Here is a 16876-nt window from a genome sequence, read left to right as displayed (position 1 = left end):
ACTTTATGACATAAATTTTGACATTAGTGAAGCGCTAGTCCGCGTGTGTTTAAACTGGTGGGAACAGATTCAGAAAAAAACTATCAAATGAGTCTTATTCGGTAATGTCCTATATTTAAATAAATAAACCGCTAAGTTTACGTTTTAAATCCCCATTCATGCCACCGAATATCTGCGCGAGTGATGATGCGAAAGTGAAGTGGCTTTTATGAAAGCAATTAGCATTGCAGCTTGTAAATAATTTGCGCAATGCAGGCACTGCATCCTCTTAAAACATCGCCATGTTTGTTACGCTTTCTGCTTGGCCTTGCGGTGCGTGGAATGCACACGAAATAAACGTAATCTGTGCGCATCCTGTCCTTTTAGATTTATGGCTTTCACAACGCGGACTCGAGCATGTTCTGGCATGATTAATGAAAATAAACGCTGGACAGTATCTTCAGTTTAAGTGATTGTTATCTCCGAATTTGTCTTGTCAGGTAGTCTGTTGTATACTTGGCTCCACATCATGACTGACTCTTGAATTTTCCTCTTACCTTACTCTTCAGTTGTTCACGTGTGTTCAGTTTTCATGTGCAGTGCATATCGGCAAAATGAAGTAAGTCGCCATACATTTCTTGGATTCATCACTTGTACGGCATATTCTCAACTAAGAGGCAGCACAATGAAAAGAAAAGATTCTCTTTCAAGTAGTAAGACACAGACACAGTAGTTTTCTCACATAAGACAGTTTATTCCAGAACTTCAAGCCAACTACATGAGCTGTGATGTAAAAACCTAGAACCCTTTCACCATCCTCAGCATCGCAGTAGTTATTATTGACATTATTGTCATCGTTATTACGTCCTCTACGTGACATACCAAAAATAGACCTGCAGTGGTTACGTATCCCAGAAAAACCATTGGCAACCTTTTCAAGAATAAAACGGGAGCAGAGCGTGACCAATACTTTAACCTGAAAATTCCTTTTTTCACTACAAAATGATGACGTTGAAATGTGTAGCTTGGAACAAAATTTTGTATACCATAATCCACACGGTTCGAACCACTCGTTTCTTATGGTAACTGAAACAATTGAGGTGCATATGAACGCTTCAGGGTGAAACACTATTCGATCAAGAACTGAGAAACATTCGAGCAAGGGTAGGGCATATATTACATAACAAACAACATGGATACACAACAGAAATCAACAATCAGGACCGGGACTAAAGTTGTGAAGTCCTTGAACTCCTCGAGAAACGTTTGCACAACGCTTCCTTGTCTATTTTTTTTCTCCTGATTCACGGGCTCACAGCAGAACGAGTATCAGCTGCTGGCTGTAGTTAGTTGGTGTGTGGCTGTGGTTCTCCTTCCAATATTGGACACACTATAGTGTAATCAGCTCACCACAAAAAAAGTTTGAGGACTATTTACAACAAACACTGTGATGATCAAGATATATATATATGTAAAAAAAAGTGGGACACAACGCCACTCAAAACGTAACATGTAGGCAACGGGCAGTATTCAAGCACCCGCGGTTCAATCAGACGTTTTGACAATATAATCAACGTCAAAGGTGCGTTCTGGGCGCACTTTTATGAGACTAACGAAAGAAAACTCCCGAGTGGTGGTTAAGATCAATGCAAGTCTGACGATACGCAACGTCTTCGCCTCCTCTCCTCAAAAGACTGAGGCATCGTAAACTGTCTTTGAGGAAAAAGAAAATAAAATGTTGAGGTCGACATCATCCTACACCTTATACTATATGCTTCTGTATATACATATACGTATGTATACATATATACGCGACACATGTACATACATGTTTTAGTGCATATACATGCACATAGGAACTTCGAGATACTATTTCTTTACTTGGGTTTGAGGTAGTAGAAACTTGCTTGGCGTTCAGGGCTGACAAACCCACAGAACGGGCGGAGGTTTCAGGCGCAGGCCCGACGGTTACCTATTCGGAAATCAAATCAATGCGGCCTTAGGGTGGCTGTTTCTTCTGTTAGTTAACTGCTCGCGCACCGCTTGATCCGCAGCCCAAACAAAGGACACTTGCAACCTAAAACGAAGACACCATACCTGTTCCAACTAGCTCGACAATGTGCTACTGCAAGAAAGAAACGAAGATATACGATGGGAGACGGGAACTGGGGTTCGATAGAAACCGGATGCAAACCCTGACTTAACGCTGCGTTAAGTCAGGCTTAATACGTATATAAGTTGGTTCAGACCTGTTGCTTCCACGTTTAGGCGCCTGCAAATCCTGACGGCCGTATGTACACCTTGGCGTGCATCCTTGGTCTCTTCACAGGTTGTCTTGGATAAAAACACCTACAGTGTTCGTCTTAAAATGTCTCCGAAAAGACTTATATTAGGTGGCTGTTGAATGGCGGTGTGTGGATGAAGTAGGCGTGAATGAGGGTGTCTGTGTGTGACGGCATCGCGCGTATCTGTTGACCCGTGTGCCTGAGGTATTCGTCGGTCATGAAGCGCGCGCCAAGCCCACGCGCGAGGTCCGAAATCTGTCTTCATTTTCACCGGCTTGCGTCTGCGACTTCCGCCTGAACCCGTACGTCACACGCGCGCAAAAGGGCGCACCGAGGCCGCGATCGTGTTTCTTTAGCTGTGTATGCCTGTGTATCAAGAAAATATAATGCGGCAAGCTACTCGGCAGCTAAGCAATCAATGCAAACTTCCCTGAAGTGTCCTTTCTGCAGGCGCGTGAATAGCTTAGCACGGCGAAGGCGTCCCAATCTCGGCAGTACAAATTCCATTCTTTTGCGAGAGAATTCGCTTTTGGCCATCCACTCAACGGCACAGCAGTTTCACACATAAAACGACTTTCCTTTTTTTTTTCCTTCATTGGTGAAGGAAATACATTTGTTGTGTGTAGTTCTTGTGAATTTCACATGCCGTGGGAAAGCTTCCGCCTGCCTGCACACAGAGGAATTTCTATATTCGACCCACTAACTGAAACACCAAAGAGGTAGACGTTGTATTTGGACTGTATAGTTGTTTCTGGTACCTTCACACCCTTGAGTGAGGCTGTCATTCATGAACAACAACATGCACTACAAGCACATACTCCACGCTGTACGTATCACGACAATGCTGCACCTGTTGAATACACACACTGCGGCCCAGCATAGGTAAGGCTGAACGGCGTTTCTTGCCGAAAACGACCAGTGGCTCAAATGAGACTCTCGAAGGAGAGATTCGAGTGTGAATTTCGAAGACAACTTTTGGAGTACGTGAGCAGGCCTACTTTCTTTAACCCCCTACGCACCTTCATTTCACTGTTTATTTCGTTTTCTGTGTTTTTTAAATGCGACCTTGCGAGTCAGATAGGTCTCACATAAGAGTTGGTTCGACGTAAGGCGGAGTCTTCTACGCATCACTTATTCAAGGGTAACACCTGGTAAAAATATCTGGAAAATAAAATATCAACTCTCGAATAGTTTTTCTCGCTAAATTCAAGGGATACTACACCAGCGAATACAGTGTTACCGAACTGAATGTCTACTCAGCAATGGATAGGAATGTTGAAACGTTCAAATATTGTTTCTGAAATTTTTCCGGTGAAATAATCTCCGTGCTTTAGAATAAGCTATGAATACACGTGTTTCTGACACAATATCATTGTAAGTGTCACTCCACGCGTGCACGTACCTGAAGAGTGCACTAAAATTGACACACACCTTTACCATAACGCTATACAAAAAAAATCACAGGTACGTTGTACTCTCATGGCAATTTCGACTTTTGCGTAGTACTCATGTGGGCAATGACTTGTGTACAATGTAAATGCATATTGATAATACCAGGCGCGGTTATAATTTGTCATTGCTTTCCACCTTCACTTCGTTCTCAAGCAATTATTAATGCTTTGGTGAAACATTAGCTAACATTCTGCAGTGCCAGTTTATTTTGCGGGAAGCTGTCGATGCATGTAGGTCAGGCTGAGCTGTCTGTTATCCTGTAAGGCAAAATACTTTAGCCTCTTGCGGGCGGGTAGTAATACACATTGGCTTAGGAAGCGTGAGTTTCACCATTTCATCCCGATTTCATTAGCGGCTCTATCGACTAACTCCGTAGCATTGCCACACATTTCATAAGATGAACATATTTCCCATAAGTAGGCAAGGAGAAAAAAGATAGTAGCAGTTTGGTTCCAGTACGAAAATACTGAATGCAGTCAAAATGCATCAGGGTTTCACAATCAGGGTTTCGTTAACACCGTGTTCCTTTACTAAAGCTGACCTATGTGAGTAGCCAAAACAAATACAAAGAAACAGGAATTTCAAGCAAACCAGTTTAGGCTACATGAAAACCCTACGAATATGCCCGTAGCGTAGCCACACGCTTGCATCTTTCATAATGCTGTACGGAAGCGAGCTTTTAATGAAAAGTAACTCAGCAAGGAAATCCGTTTACTTAGTTTGAAATTCATCTGTGGCGTTGTGAGCCACTTCGTGCAAGGTTTCGTGAGGGGCACTTGGAAAAATAAATAACCGAACCTACACTTGAGGATCTTAAGCCCAGAACAAAGGTTTACTTCTTCATGGACTTCCGCCGATTCCCCTTTCATCCAATATTTTCCTTTCCATCTGTTGCGTCCTTGCTCGTAGTGGGGGGAGAAAGAAGCATGCTCCACTTACATGACAATCACGCTGTCTAGCGTTCACACAGACTGCCTCATTCAGACATCACCCAGACATGATCGGCAAGACTATGGTATGTACAGGTCTCTTGACGTGTGTGTTTCAGTGTGTGGAAGAACAAAACGTTGGCAAGCGCCGGCGAAGACTCGGGGAGGGGGTTTCGACGACCACCTAGGAACTTTTACGTGTGTATATAACAGCACAATACCTCGCAACTGTTTCTTCGATGGACAGGGAACAAAACGCCAACGACGCGAGCTGCAGTCCGAGCAAGCTGAACAGATCTCGGGAGCCCCAACTGAGTATAGCGAATCGCGCAACACCGCAACTGAAAGCGCCGGTGAGTGTCGGGCATGGCAGTGCGCTGCGCGGCGAGCAGTTCGCTCGGCTGCCGACGTAGCCGCGCCACGTCAGCGCTGGGGCTGCTCGGGTTTGCCGCACACGCGGGAAGGGATGCAAGGACGAGGCCTTCGCTGGGACGTCATCGTGGTGCAGGGGTTTCCTCGCGCTCTTGCTGTGCGTCTACAAAAAACTGGGAAACCTCGAGTGTGTCCTTTCTTTAGCTTGTCCCAGGATGCAACGCGGCACGTATAAACAGGTCCATCCTTTTCGGCAACAACAGGAGAATCACACCTCTGCTCGCTTCAAACATAATCACAATATGTGGACATACAAAACGCAGTATGCTTCTTTTGTTTTGAGTTAGGAACTGTCGTCAGCACAATGAATGTGCTTTATATATATTTATATATACTATATATTTTGCTTTTGCTTGTTTGTCTGCCGACCTCAAGGGAGGTTCTCGGATTTACTAGCTATTCCCTCTTCGAGCAGGTATAGATGCAGCCGATGCTGCAGTAAACAGGCTTTCGCGAGCTCCCTGCATTTTTCCGGTTAGCCAATATTCGCGTCCTAACGATGATGGCATGGGGCCTGTGGACCGTAACGGTGTTCTTATGGACTTGGTACTATTCAGAATCAGCATATGCTTCAGCTCAAGTAATTTGCAGAGAAAACTCGCTTTCGGTGTAACTGCAGTTATAAATGGCTTACTCTGTTAACATAAAAAATTTAAGCTAGGGAAAGAGCAGCCGCCCAGGAGCAGAACGCGAACGAATGAGTTCTCAGGAATATCAGGCGTTTGAAATAAATTCCCTCGGCGTCCTTCAGCGCCGAGGTCCATCTGTGGTTATGGCGAAGAGGGCAATGCTTGTAAGCACTCCGAGAACCTGGCCTCTTGACCAGTGATTTTGCTTTCTTCTTTGGAAATGCTGCTCACACGTAACAGTGCATTTCGCAATAGATAGGAACCATGTACGAGCGTCCGGCCGCTTCCGACCCGAGCGCAGAGCGCGCCGCGCCTTCAGCGAGCAGGGCCGCTAACTGCTCGGACCCGCTAACAGGGCGGGCCGAGCTGTTTCTAGCAACTACTCGTCGCGAAAAAGTTATTGCAAAAGTTTCGAACCAACACTTGATTCAACATATCACCGTGGCTTTGTACACACCTAAAAACGCGGGAGCCCTTCCGGGGGCAAAACACGCCAGCAAGGAAAGAACAAAGGCGAAAAGTTGCCATTAGAAGTCAGCAAGGAAAGAAACAGGACAAATAGTTCCCGTGATTCCACGCGCCGGCCTTCGGTCTAACAAATTAGTTGCCGCTACTCAACACACACGGTATCAGCAAGGGCACATGCACGCACGAACACACGATACTTGGAGGTAGTCGGCAAGTGTTGCTCCGCGACCAACATACACTGGCATGCGCACGAACGAGAACGCGCGGGAAGGCAGCCTCTCGTTAGTTGCCGTGGATAGCGCCAGAGGGCGCCGGCCCGAAAACGTAACCGACACGACAGTACGTTTCCTGCGACACACCACCGCTCGAGGGTCACTCGCGTATGCACACAGAAAGACACATTCACTCGCACGAGTGCCGCCGCACTTGGGTTTTTCACAGGCTAATTTTGACGAGCAACGCACGACACTGGAGAACAGAGCGATGTCTATTTCGCGTACATCGCCCCGAGACAAAGCAAGAACGCCCTGAAAGCAATTTTTCGCAAATAAATAGCAAGGAATAAAACGACGTTACCCGTTTACAGCCAGGAGAGCAACTCGTCTTTCTTCTGGATACGCGTTTTGTACAACTTCGGGATACGTTCTACGTGGCAGCCTCTTCCTCGAACGAACACAAAGGGACGAGGGTCATCGTTGACAACACACGGAGGCCTAGAGCGACTAGCGCATTACTTTGTAGAGGGGAACAGACGAATGGGCGACACCTCTACGTGTCAGCAGACCCGAGCGCCTCGCAGGCGCTGCTAGTTGTGGCCAGCCTCTTTGCTGGGGCTCTTGCCGCAGTGGCGCTCGGTGTCGCAGTGGAACTTGAACTCGCGCGCCGTGTGGAGCCGGTCGCGGCAGCGGCGGCACTCCCACGCGCGCTGCACCAGTCTGAGGAAAGGCTTGAAGTCGGCGCCCACGTTGGGCGGCTTGCCCGCCGCGAAGCAGGCGGCGCGCTGGTGCGCCACCACCAGCGGCTCGGCGGGGAACACGAGCTGGCACTTCTTGCAGACGAAGCCCACGTCCACGTCCACCTCGGAGGCAAGCAGCAGGTCCGGCTCGGACACGAGCCGCCGCAGCTCGTCGCGGGACCCCGGGCCGGGCTCCGGGGAGACGCGCGCCACGGCGGCCGCCGGCAGGGCTGCCTTGGCACTCACGTCCGGCACGCACGACGCCGGCAGCGCCAGCAGCGACAGCGGCGTGCCCCCGTACACGCCGCCCGCCTCGTAGAAGGGCGCCGCCGCGCTGTTGGCTGCTGCGAACGAGGAGAGGCAGGCGTCACACCGAGAAAAGCTCTGAAGGGTCATTTCTTTTCTGCACCATGTGAACAACCTCGATCGGGCAAAGTTTACTGCAGTAAGAAGCAAAAACCTGGGCGCACGATCGCCACTTGACGGGGCTGTCCTTCCTTAAGGAACTATTAATACGACCGACTTGTGCTTCTGATTAGGTCTCTTTCTTTGTTTTATGATTTTTTTTTTCAGTGCGCCCTACCAGTCAGTAGGGGCTTCTGTAGCTCAAGAACATTACAGCTCTATGTGGCAAATGTTTTTTGCATGAAACAGGGAGTAGGGGCGAGGAGGGATTCACATCGGGCTCGGTCCATGCATACGACACATTACGAGTCCGCAAGTATACCAGGAAGGCTGCGATGCACAGGCAAGCATGTCAGGCATAGTTGCGCGGCGAGGCATGGGAGCAGAGCTATCTGTAACAGCAGCATGTATTAGCGACTCGCAACGCTGGTGACGGCCGGCGTCGGTGACACACCGGGTAAGCTCTGGCGCGCACCCTCTCAGCAGTCAAGGACCGCTGGCGTGAGATCGCACGCAACGTAAAAGGGAGAAACCGATCGCGTTCAGACGCCACTGTCTGGCCACAACAACGTCGGTCGGGCTGAACGTGTCAAGCACTTGACACGGGCCTCCCAGGTGAGAGGGGGGCCTTACTCGGCGGAGGGACTGGACCGAGAAGATCATGCGCCCCAGCCAAACGACAGAACGTCGTGCGTCCAACTCCCCGCCGAAGCGGCCGCGAAGAGCCCCGGCTGCTTTGCGTCCCGCTGTCCCTGTCTACCAGGCTCCCTTCTCTGATATGACAGTCACACGAACATGACAAATGTGCCGGTGGTTTCATCCTTGCGAACCCCCACACCGCCGCCCGGCTCGTTTCATTTCTTTCCCTCCGCCATCTCCTGGGCTCCTTCTTTTGCTGCCCTTCTTTATTTTGGCGGTGACGCGCCGCGAGGACCGCCACTGTCGCTGCGCCGTCTGTCGCGCTCCCTCCGCCTCTGCATTTCCGAGGTGGCACACCGGGCAGCTCGTTGATTTAAAGAAAACGAGAAGACCGGCGCTTAGTTGGCGCAAACAAACGCCGGCCGGCAGGCCGACGGTCGTTTTTGCTCCTTTTCTTCGGACGCCCATTCGCATGGGGCCGCCGTCCGGCCGGCGAATAGCTGGTCGAAACAAAAATGGAAGCAGATCGGGCAATGCTGCAGAGAAACTTCGCGCACTTTCAGAGCACCCTCTTCCAGTCCGCGTGACACGACAGGAAGCTTATGCATTCCGCCTGTTCGTACCGCGGCTTTCTCGGGGGCCGTCGCATTCGCAGCGGTGTCGGGCTGGCAGGAACGCTGACGGCATGCCACGCTCAGAGTGTCGGCGGAAATAAGCTACCAACAAGACTTATCACCGGCGCGCGTTGTCGCACTGGGCGAGTGCCTGAAAATGTTGAGTTGCTTTATTACGGCTTACTTTGTCGCACTGTATGCGACGCAAACGGCGGCTCGAGTTCAAACGTAGCTATAATGGCCGAACTCGCGTTGGAGGCGCAGGGCATTAGTTCTTCGTGCACACCCTCAGTGCGCAAAATAACTGGTGTGCAATGTCATCATCGCCATAGCCTCACCAAGGAATATTTCGTTTTTAGGTGTAGATTGCTTTCGACACGTCCAGACCACGTATGTCCGGCTAAACGCACTATCTTACCAAGTTTTTATTTGGTAGTAATTTCTAATCATGTCGCATGCTTGGGTCCACTGCGTACTGTAATTCCTGAAGCTGATCGCAGATCGTTCCCTCCCCCTCTTTCTTCCATTTTCTTAGCACGGGGTGTTCGTTTTTCTTTTTTTTTTTTTTTTTGGGGGGGGGGGGGGTCCGCAGCTCGCTCTTTCGGCTAGCGTATACTAAGTTAGCAGCTTATTTGATTTTGGATTCTTCTTGAAACAGTTCAGTGTTGAGGTCTGGTCACTCTTCATGATCTGGTCGACAACACCAACGGGGCCACACAATCGAGCGTTTAAAAGCGACAAAATCAGAGTGTAGAATGATGCACGGTCACACTTCATGTGACACGTGACTGCACAGCTTTCTATGACACTGCAGCTCAGCTGATGCCACCGCATTTCTCCACTGATCACCATCATCATCAACCAGGCGTTTCTTCACTAGGGCGCCTAAAGTGTTTCTAGGCACGCAATAAGTATATCTTTTGCATATAGCACACTGCGTAGATATTGCACCGCTGTGTATATGCTTAACTGACGGAGCTGGTTCCTTGAACTCGGAAAACGCCCCGAAAGAGACATTTTCGTTTCCCTTCTCGTAATTCTGGCTGAAAAATAATCGCCCATCAACATTAGATCTCCTTTCCTTCCACTTTTACTTGATACTAGCCAATTTGACGAACAGATAATGGCTTAAGGCAGGAACCTTCGTCCATTAAAGCGTTCCTTAAGTGCAGCCTCGCTGCGGTTGAAGAATCAATTACGTACGCATTGAACCATTAGACATGATCCCTACGGCCTTATGAGTAAGCTATTAAGATGAAAAACAGAACCGAACAAGGAAAAAATGGTGCCCGTTGCGTTGTCATTATTATTGTGCCAGGCCCCAACGACGCGGCCGCCGATTCGCCTCCGTAACGAACGATCACGGACCGGATAATATTGGCCCAGAAGGTAATGAAAATTAGCCGTGATCGATCCTTCTCCTCCCACAGGTTTCTCGTCTGACGCTGCACTCTTCGGACCTCGCGTTATTTGGACAGTGAGCATTCGGTTCGCTTTGTTATGCAGATGGAGCTTGAAGACTGGCCGTCATCGTCGTTCCATCTGCGACGACCGCGGTTTTGTTCTGTGCTTTTTCTTTCATCGATTCTGAACCGGAACTTTGGGGTTGTGGCAAAGTCCAGAAGCGCTAACAGTTTCGTCGTGATTTGGCGTCAAATCAATTAGGCGCAGGAGCTGCCTAAAAGTACTTAGCGCGTGGCTGTGTCTCCTGTTGCCTATAAATTACTGAAATGTTCTCTGGGTGTTCCTTAGGAAAAGGTGTGAACTCAGTATTTATTATATATTCTGCATTTTACCAGGCGTGGCTGTGATGATTATGGATTCTCTTTTCCTCTGTCCTCATGCTGCGAATCTGACCATGCAAGCTGTCATCATCCCTATTTTCTAGAAGCATGCCCACAGCTTCAGAAGGCAGGCGTATTTCATTCAACTATGTCAGCAGCATTCGTTCGCTCTCCGTTTTTTAACCGCAAGTGAAGCACGAGATGTTAGAGCGTCGCTAAGACACTCACAGTGAGTGAGTGAGTGAGTGAGTGAGTGAGTGAGTGAGTGAGTGAGTGAGTGAGTGAGTGAGTGAGTGAGTGAGTGAGTGAGTGATTGATTGAGTGAGTGAGTGAGTGAGTGAGTGAGTGAGTGAGTGAGTGAGTGAGTGAGTGAGTGAGTGAGTGAGTGAGTGAGTGAGTGAGTGAGTGAGTGAGTGAGTGAGTGAGTGAGTGAGTGAGTGAGTGAGTGAGTGAGTGAGTGAGTGAGTGAGTGAGTGAGTGAGTGAACTTTTATTGATTCTTAAACAATCTCGAAACACGCGAACGCATCTGGTCATATTGCAACATGTAATGTCGTTCCATCGACGCACTGAACTCTTCGATACCTAGTGACACTCAAACCAGAGACGGGGATGAAAGGGCTGTGACGCGAAAACACCGGTGCCTGGGGGAGAGGGCGAAGGCGTAAAAGAGAAAGCGGGAAAAGGCCAGAATTAAGAACGCACCCTCAGCGGGCGTGCAGCAGCAAATACGCGCGAAGGCGGGGGCATGCCAAATCGGCAAACGCGGTACCACGCAAAAGGCATCGCGCGCGGCAGGAAAGGGCGAGCAGGAGAAGACGTCCGGCAGCGCGGCGGCGGATCCCGTGAAGTCTGAAACCGGTCCTCTGCGGACGGACAAAAGGCGGAGACAAGGGATTTTCTTCTACGTTCTTCGCTTTCGTATAGAGAGCGTAATGAGCTCGAAATGATGGAACGGTCGGTGGCAATCTTGGAAAGTCGTGAACGAAGCATTTGCTTTAACGATGCCGATCGTCGGGAATGTCGCTGGCTGCTTTGCCTTTTGCTGCCTCGGCCGCCGCGATTATTTCGCCGCCGCCGCCGCCGTGTTTACTTCTTTCCATTTCGGGCGCCTTTCTTTTTTTTTCCTTCAGCTGTCGCCTCACGCAGCGGCCGCGAGACGCCCGCTACGGAGGCATCTCGATTTAGCCCCCGCTCGCCTTTGTCTTCGAATCAGCCGACGCCCAAAATGAAGCTCGGCCGCAGTCGAGCCCCGCGGAGTGCAGCCTCAGTGCGGCCGCCGAGGACGCGCCACGACTCCGGCGGAAGCACCGCGACCCATCGGTGCGCGACCCTTGGTGCGAGGTCCTGTAATTAAGACAAACAGCCGAAGGAGCCGAAGACACGTGCTGGAGCGGCCCGAGAGGATAACGCGCAAGCCCGCTGGGCGGCGTTGAGTTCGCGGCGAGCGGTGGGACGCTTAATCACTTCGGCCTCACCTTCGGTCCCAAGGAGCCGGCCCAATCAATTACCCCCGCGCACCATGCGCGGGGTTAACTAATGAAGCATCCTGTTTAGCAGCGGCGGAGCGGCGCGCCTCGCTCGCCGCCGCGGACACCCAGTGACAGCGGCGCCGAATGGATGGCGGCCGCGGAAAGCGGATATGGGAACGCGATCGGACCAAATTCGTTACCATGTAAATGAGCCAGCCCCGCTAATTGCGCCGCCGCGGCCGGAGGTGAAATTGAGGCATCCCGTCGCTTTCAACGCCCCACGAGCGTGTCCACCTGCTGCGGGCGTGAAGGTCGGCCCGTCGTCGGCGAGAGGCGGCGCCGCAATAAGCACGCTCCACATTATACGCGTCCAGATATCTCTCGCCGGAGCATCTCCAGTGGCCCAGTGATGCGTCATAATCCATCACGCGAAGGCATCTCGAAGCAAGACGTCTGCATTTTTGGCAGCCGGCCGACAGTCATCCTGCGCGCTGCTCCTCTGCCCAGTTTGTAATTATCTGTAAGCTAAGTAGTTATTTAAATTCAGGCAGACTGACGCGAGCACAGCCCTGGCAGCTGACGCGCCACTGGCCGCAACGGAGGACGCCGCGGTCGCTGGCCGCCGCAGCTGCATGCGGCCAGCGCGCGTACGCCACCACGGGAGGAACGAACGCCAAACGATCGTGTCCGATGGCGCTATTGGAATGCGAGCCGCGATCGGGATTTCCGCGTCGCCGCCCTCTTGCCAGCGTCTCTGCGGTCGGATGGGATGCCGTGTAAGGCTGGCATGAGACTTTAACCTGCACAACTGGGAGATGGCAGCCTCGTGATGCGAGAGAGAAAAAAGTTACCCCGACTAGGAACAAAAAATAGAGAGAGAGAGAGGTCGCCACATATAGTATATCCGCAGGTGCGCGAGCTAGAGTCTTTGTTTAATCCGTGGTATCCTAGCCTGTTTTCAACCGGCAGAAAATGCGATCAACCATTGCGCTTAGAAAACCAACGATTATTTATCAAATATATGGAGGTACTTTAAAGAACAGTTACATAAGAGGGGTGGTAGTAAGGGACGCTGGGAGCTTGAGGTCTGAATGCCAGTAAGTATTTTTCAAACCAAAAGCTGTTTGCGAAAAAAAAAATTACTTCTAAGTTTTGGTACCGCACAGACGCCCCCCCTCCACCAACCCTCCACAAACGCGCGCGCGTGCCTGTGTGTGTGTGTGTGCGGGGGAAGGGGGGGGGGGGGGGGGGGGTGCTGAGAGACAGAGAGATAGAACATCTATCTAACCACTAGAGAACTCTGTTGGTACAGTATCAGAGCGAACAGGCAGACTGCATCAGCTGTCATGCGATTCCATATCAGAAGGAAGTCATAAAAAGTTCGGTGATATCTCATTTGCATGCAACGTAGAAGCCACTTCATCTATACCGTTTAAAAAAAAAACGCTGGTGTCTCAAAGAGCTGAATAAATAAGAGCTATAAAATTTGGAGCAAAATATCCATGGGACTGCTTTGAAATTCCCTCTTTGCAGAAGCCGTCACAAAGTAGCTCAAAAAAAAGATATCTTCGAGGCAAACACAAAGCAAAAAAAAAATTTGAAGGTCGACCAGAGTGGAAACGTGCTACATATTGAATGCTGCACTTCGCTGTTGTATAGTTGTAAAGAGCATTTATTAAAGCGCTTTTCTCGGTTCTTTTATTTCTGTCTTCTTTCATCTTCTCCTGAGAGAAAGGGCCAAAGAGAGAGAGAGAAAGAGGGCAAAAAAAAAAGAACTCTAATTATCCTGCTCCCAAAACGTCGAACCCTTTCTTTATTGTTTCGCGCGGATGGAAGCAATTAAAACCTCTTGCAAGTACGCGCGTCAAAGTGGTAAAAAGAAAGGAAAATACCTCTAAAAAACGACGTAGGTTTCCGTACCTGCGTCGTGGCTGAGATGCACAAGAAAAATCATTAATTTCTGCAAATTAGATCGCCATACCGGGAGATTTGCTCTCCGTAAATGACGTCCAAACTTCATTGACTTGTTAATTGAGATCGTTAAGCAGCTTTAGAGATAAATTTGAGCGGGTCAAACAAAAAACTGCGCAAAAGGCGCTGAGCCAAGCAGCGAAAGCCGAGCAGGGCGCCAGCAGCGGAGAAAAAGAGGCGCAGCCAGCAGCAGCAGCTCTTCCGTCATCGAGGCCACCTTCCCTGCGCGCCACCGCGGAAGCGCGAGCTCCATTATCGGGCTTCTTTTGTCTTCGGAGATCACTTGAGAAGTTCACGTGAAGGAGGGTAAAGAAGTGTGGTTGAATGCGGCCAACGACCCACTTGAAGCGCCCGCCACCGACACCCTCACCTGGTCTTCCAGGAAATGAAAACTAGTATTCAGAGCATGCACGGCGCACGGCCGCCGACGTCTCTTTAGCCGGCTCAGGTGAAGCTCGTGCCACTTGAGCGGGGGGAGGCGCCCATGAACAGTGGCGCCCCCCTCGTGTGCTCCGCCTGGCTGGTTCGTGACCACGACGCGCGTCTCGTCATGGTCGACCATGGTCAAGTGACAAAAATGTCTGCAAAACAGCTCACTGACTGTGCTATAGGATGGAAGGGTGTGCGAGCTGGGTGGCATTCATCTCTGAAGAAGCCCGAAGCGCAACTACATGAGAAGAGGGACGATGCAACACGAGCGTTTGTGTTGCATCCCTCTAGTGGCTTTGTTGGGCATCACGCTTCAACGATGCATCGCGGTGGTTCAGATCTTTTACATCCTTATCGAAATAGCCCTCGCTTACGGTGGCTTTCTGTAGCATTTATTTCCCTGCTTTCTTCGCGTTTGCATCTAACTCTCCGGTCACCAAAGCAAAGAGAAGAAAAAAGATGAAGCAAGGAAAAGCAAGGAAGTTCATCTCAACGGCTGTCGATTGGCTGCCCGGAAAAGGCGGAGGGTAAGAACGGGATAAAAGTGGGAGGCAGAACAAGGCGAAGAATGACGTTACGCTTACGCACATGACAGGAAGCACATGGTACGGGCGCAATCAGAAGTGTGCGAGCCGTAGTGAAAATGCCGAGCACCGAATAATCTCGCATTCTGGTGCATTCGGTTGTGCAGCCATCTTTTCGATTGCCTGGCGCAAGGCAGCAGCTAACAGCGGTAGAAGAGTGCGAGGGCGAGTGAGGTCAGGCGCAGAGCAGGGCGAGCCCTCGCTTAGCATGCTCTCGTTGCGCGCGAGCAGACAGGCGACACGTCGGTGCCGGGCCGGCGAGACAGGCGGCCGGTATTGCACATGCAGCCTCGGAATTAAGAGGAGTCTGGTGCCCATGCTGGGCAGCACCAGTTGAGAATCGATCAGCAGCGGGCGTTTTCCGCAATTACGACCGCGCGCGCCAATCCATCGGCGGGCAAGTCGAGCGAGCCCACGCACAGGCGACTCCATCCGGCACACCTCGGGCGAGCGGCAGAATTCCTGCTGGCTACCTCAGCGGGTTGTTAATTGGCGTGGCAGGCCGTCCCGTGGCAGGCGATACGGCCCTGACCTCGGCGACCGGCTGGGCTGACCCCGGCAGGCTCTCGGAGAGACAACGCTCGATCGCTGAACTCTTGTCGCGCTCTCGGACCGGCGAGATTTATGGACCACCCCTCGGCGGCCCCCTCGCCCGTTTTCCAACGAGCTGCGTACAAATATACCACCGCGCGGCGCGCTGACGAACCCTCCTCGCCGCTGCGCTTGGCGCTTTTTGCTTGGCAAAGGACAAACTTGGCCTGCCCTCCTCCCATTAGTTACTTGTCAAACACGCAAACGGCATTCCATCGGCCCCGGAGGGCCGCGCGTGTCCGTCGGCCGGATGAGTGATGCCTCGGCGGTATTCCTCGCCTCGGACTCGCCTCCCCGCAGAAACAAAAGACGGATCGAAGGGCCGCCCTCCGGCGGCGTCGTCGCTCCTGTCGCTGCTCGCTGTCGTGTCGGGCTCCCAGATAACGACGCCGGGCCTGCGCCGGGGCACAAATCTGCCCGAGGACAGCCGACGACTTTCGCCGGGGCAGGTGTGCGGCCGGAATGTAGCGCCAGTGGCGGCGGCGGCGCTGCCGTCGCATTCCCGATCTCCAGATTACCCTCGCCGTGCGCGCCCCGGTGCGGCTGTCGCGACATGACCGAAGGTGTCCGCTGGGATTGCGGACAACGGGTCCTAAGAAAGAACAGGGCATAGAGACGTTCGAAAGCAAACGAGAACAGTTACAAAATGTATCTTGTTAACCTTAAGGAACCACCGCACTCGCGTTACAGAGGCGAGATCAAGTCGATAAAAGGGACTTACTCCTGACGGCATTGTTACCCACTTGTCTAAAGCTCAGTCCGCAGTCCGACTTCGGCAATCGAAAACAGTTGACAAGGTTCCACTGTGATACTGACAGGCTGATACAGCGCTTTATGTTGGTCAAAATATTATAATAACATAACAATAAGGCACAGGAAAAAGAGGATGCGCTTGCTATCACAAGCGATGGCGCGAACAGTTTTCCTTACCTACTAATATTAAACAAGCAAAGAATTCATGTCGAATAAGTTCGGCTAGCTGGAAAAAGCAGACTATTAAAATTGCATAGTCGGATACCACAGTTCGTTGACGGGCGCAAATGATCGATACCAAGTGGCGAAAAGCGCTCCTACGAGTGAGGTCAAGGCGCTGCCATTCATGATGTACAGGAGCCGGCCTATGTCTGTCCGTGCGGTCGGGAGCGCGCGGTGAGAGCCACTTCGCTCCACCCACCGCCGCCCATCTCGCGCGCGCATCGTGCGAGCCTCCCCTACCTTGCGACTACCTGCGCGGTGGTGTTGTTACCCGAGTGGATCAG

General features: G+C 51.1%; 1 protein-coding gene across 1 annotated transcript; it reads right to left on the bottom strand.

Annotated features, from left to right (window-relative positions):
* Nucleotides 1-718: 718 nt before the first annotated feature.
* LOC149350839 (uncharacterized) lies at nt 719-14575 on the bottom strand. Its single transcript, XM_089575571.1, has 2 exons — nt 14356-14575; nt 719-7473 (listed from the first exon to the last, which is right to left on the bottom strand). Exons 1-2 carry the CDS (start codon nt 14573-14575, stop codon nt 6980-6982), a joined length of 714 nt encoding a protein of 237 aa, XP_089431697.1. The 3' UTR covers nt 719-6979.
* Nucleotides 14576-16876: the final 2301 nt, after the last annotated feature.

The sequence above is a fragment of the Amblyomma mixtum genome, chromosome 3 (assembly GCF_055824585.1).
Source record: "Amblyomma mixtum isolate Tamu chromosome 3, ASM5582458v1, whole genome shotgun sequence".
In the NCBI taxonomy this organism is placed as follows: Eukaryota; Metazoa; Arthropoda; class Arachnida; order Ixodida; family Ixodidae; genus Amblyomma; species Amblyomma mixtum.
This window is presented reverse-complemented; position numbering and strand designations above follow the sequence as displayed.